Raw genomic sequence first — 3,371 nt, 5'->3', positions numbered from 1 at the left:
GGACGGAAGGGAAGATGGAAGGAAGGAAGGAAGGAAGGAAGGAAGGAAGGAAGGAAGGAAGGAAGGAAGGCGGGGTCATAGAAAAAAGACTAGAAAAATACATGTCAAAATGTCCACAGTGACTCTCCTCGGGTAGTGGAATGTGAATGACATTTTCTTCCTTGGACTTATCTGTATTTTTCCTTTGTCTCTCCATTAAAAAATATAAAACATTTTCCTCTGAGTATCCAACTATAAAAGCAACCCATGTCTGAAAAATATAGTAAAAGGGCTGACTCTGCTCAACTCTGAGGCAGCTGGAGGGCTTCTTACAGCTTCCAGGTCTTTTTAATCTGGTTTTCCATCTTAGCTTCCCTCGGTGTCTCCCCCAGCCTCGTTCCCCACACCAACAAGACATCTCACATCCCCACGTTGTTTCTGTGCCCCACACCCCCTGTCTCAACCCTCCCCACCCCCTTCCATCCCTACTCCCTTTCTCCCACCTCCCCCAAACCACCTTGACCCTCAGTGGGTGTGCACACGCCATCAGACCACCTCAGAGGAAGCCCTGCCCGCTCCTAGTGCTCATGTGTCCTCGACATGTACATCTGGCTTCAAGCCAAGCAGTGACCTCTGTCCAACTCTTGTCCTCACCTCCACTTATCTGTAATTTATACCCACCCCAACTTCCCAAGTGAGGTGAATCCTAATGTTAAAATGACTAGGAAGGAGAGAGAAAACTCCACCAAGTTAGAAGAGGAGAAACGTCACTGTTATAGGCTGTGGCTATGGCTGTACATTCTTATGGCCCCAGAACTTTTAAGCTGAGCTCTGAGCTTCCTGGGGGCAAGAGGAGTTTGGTCCTTAGCTCTCCACCACCTGATTCTGTGCAGTGAGTAGGCTCAGCCCTGAATCCAGATCTTGTAAGCAAAGGTGCCCATGGCTGGATTGGCAAGTCTCCAAGAGGTCCCACCAGCAGCCACATCAAGACTGGGATGGGGCCTGGTGACAGGAGCACTTACAAGAACAGAGACACTTTCACCTCCTGCTGACTCTCCAAAGATGGTCACAGAGCCTGGGTTCCCTCCGAAGTTAGCAATGTTCTCCTGGACCCAGCGCAGTGCAGCCACCTGGTCCAAGTGACCCCAGTTCCCTCGGCTGTGTTCATCCCCTGTGCTGTGAGTAAGAGAACAGGGTAGAGGAGGGCAGCACAGGCATCATGACAGGGCACTGGGACCACGGAGGGGCCAGGGGCTCTCAGTGAGCCTGCCAGAAGAAGGCTGGGCTTGCACATCCCTGACGCGGAGGTCTCCGTCTGCCTTCCATTCCCACAGCACAGTTGTCACAGGGCTCTATATTCATTGACAGGCAACTGTTCACTGAACACCTACTATGTGCCCAACACTGTTGTAAGAGCTAGAGCACACCTGAGAACCAAACAGGCCAAACTTCTGTCCACACTGAGCTCACACTACAGACAACAAACAGATATATGAAATATGAAATATGAAAAACAAACAAATATAGAAGCAGAAATATGGCATACAATGTCAAAACACTTTCACAAGTGTTTTGAGGAAAAATAAAACAGGATAAGGAAAAAGGGGCGGGGGTGTGGGCAGTGGGTTGCTATTGAAGATCACATGGCCATGGAAAGCTTCTTTGAGGCTGGGCCATTGGATAGAAACCTGAGTGAACTGAGCACATGAGCCTGGCAAATATCCAAAGAAGGAATTCCAGAAGAAACAGCACGTGCAAAGGCCCTGGGGCCCAGTAAACAAAAGTGTGAAAGTAGGAGATGCTTCTACAGAGCCCCTGTGGGCCATGGTAGGGACATCACATGTCATTGTAAGTAACATGGGAAACCACTGCAAGATTTTGTGCAGAGGCATGACATGATTCAGTCTGTCTTAAATGATCATTGTGTGGATCAGCCACAGAATAAAAGTAGCAGGGTTATAAAAGTAGGTGGTTATTACAATAATCCTGGTGAGAGAGAGAGAGAGAGAGAGAGAGAGTTTTGATTAGGGTGGAAGCAAGGGACGAAGTGAGAAGTAGTTGGATTCTGAATATATTTTAAAGGGGGAGACAAGAGGATTTGCTGGACGACTGGACGCGGTGTATGAGAAAAAGAGGAGGTTCCAGGCTGCCCACAACCCGAAAAATGAGCTTCCAGCAGCAGACCAGGAGGTGCTGGAGGAAGGAGCATCCTCTTGGCTGGGGGAGGGGCAGCTGAGGTCAAGGGCTCAGTTTACCCACGTGAAGTGTGAGGCACCTTTCAGACTCCAGTAGAGATGGGAGGAAGCAGTTAACATGGGCATCTGGGTTTCAAAGGAGAGGAGGGAGCTAAAACCAGGGGGCTCAGCCAGAGCCCTCTGGGATCATCACCCAGGGAATCAGCAGCGAGGGAGATTGGGACAGGCAGAGGCCTGCGAATGTGAGGTGGGAGGTGGCCAGGTGCCAAGAGAAGGATGCATTTCAAAGAGGGGTGGGTGGTCACCTGTGGCTGCTGCTGAGAGGTCACAGAAGGTCAGGAGAGAGCAGGTGCAGGTCACTGGTGACCTCAATGAGAACAGCCTGCTGGTATAGTCAGGTGAACGTCTGACTGGCATCGGTAGAGGGGAGACAGGGAGGAAGAAGAGGGAGAGATCATGTGGCAGTTTTACTGTAGCAGGGAGCAGGGATATGGGCATGGCTGAAACGGACAGAGCCTCAGTGAAGGGGATACACGTGGGACATGACTGGCCTGGGGTAACCCACTGACAGGTAGACCAGAGCCCCCTCTGGCTCTGAGGTCTTCCCGGTGGTGAGTGGTGCACTCCCCCTGCCCACTCCCCAGCCCTCTCACGGTCAGATGTTCTCGGTCAGGTGCACTCTGAAAAGGCCTAGAGTAACTGTGTCCTGCAGGAAACCTGGTTCCTGTCCCCNGGGGCAGCTGAGGTCAAGGGCTCAGTTTACCCACGTGAAGTGTGAGGCACCTTTCAGACTCTAGTAGAGATGGGAGGAAGCAGTTAACATGGGCATCTGGGTTTCAAAGGAGAGGGGGGAGCTAAAACCAGGGGGCTCAGCCAGAGCCCTCTGGGATCATCACCCAGGGAATCAGCAGCGAGGGAGATTGGGACAGGCAGAGGCCTGCGAATGTGAGGTGGGAGGTGGCCAGGTGCCAAGAGAAGGATGCATTTCAAAGAGGGGTGGGTGGTCACCTGTGGCTGCTGCTGAGAGGTCACAGAAGGTCAGGAGAGAGCAGGTGCAGGTCACTGGTGACCTCAATGAAAACAGCCTGCTGGTATAGTCAGGTGAACGTCTGACTGGCATGGGTAGAGGGGAGATGGGGAGGAAGAAGAGGGAGAGATCATGTGGCAGTTTTACTGTAGCAGGGAGCAGGGATATGG

At 51.8% G+C, this 3,371-nt stretch overlaps 1 protein-coding gene across 1 annotated transcript in view; it reads right to left on the bottom strand.

The window, feature by feature from the left end:
• Positions 1 to 881: 881 nt before the first annotated feature.
• LOC103582561 (liver carboxylesterase 1-like) overlaps positions 882 to 3,371 on the bottom strand; it is a gene marked incomplete at its 5' end in the record, with an annotated part of 8,342 nt that continues 5,852 nt past the window's right edge. The window contains 2 exons of the mRNA XM_008564115.1: positions 882 to 1,155; positions 2,239 to 2,300. Of these exons, the coding sequence (XP_008562337.1) occupies positions 882 to 1,155; positions 2,239 to 2,300 (336 nt within the window). The remainder of the gene's footprint in view (positions 1,156 to 2,238; positions 2,301 to 3,371) is intronic.

Source organism: Galeopterus variegatus, unplaced genomic scaffold (genome assembly GCF_000696425.1).
Source record: "Galeopterus variegatus unplaced genomic scaffold, G_variegatus-3.0.2 Scaffold16737, whole genome shotgun sequence".
Lineage (NCBI taxonomy): Eukaryota > Metazoa > Chordata > Mammalia > Dermoptera > Cynocephalidae > Galeopterus > Galeopterus variegatus.
The sequence above is the reverse complement of the archived record's forward strand: the minus strand, read 5'-3'. Positions and strand labels throughout refer to the sequence as shown.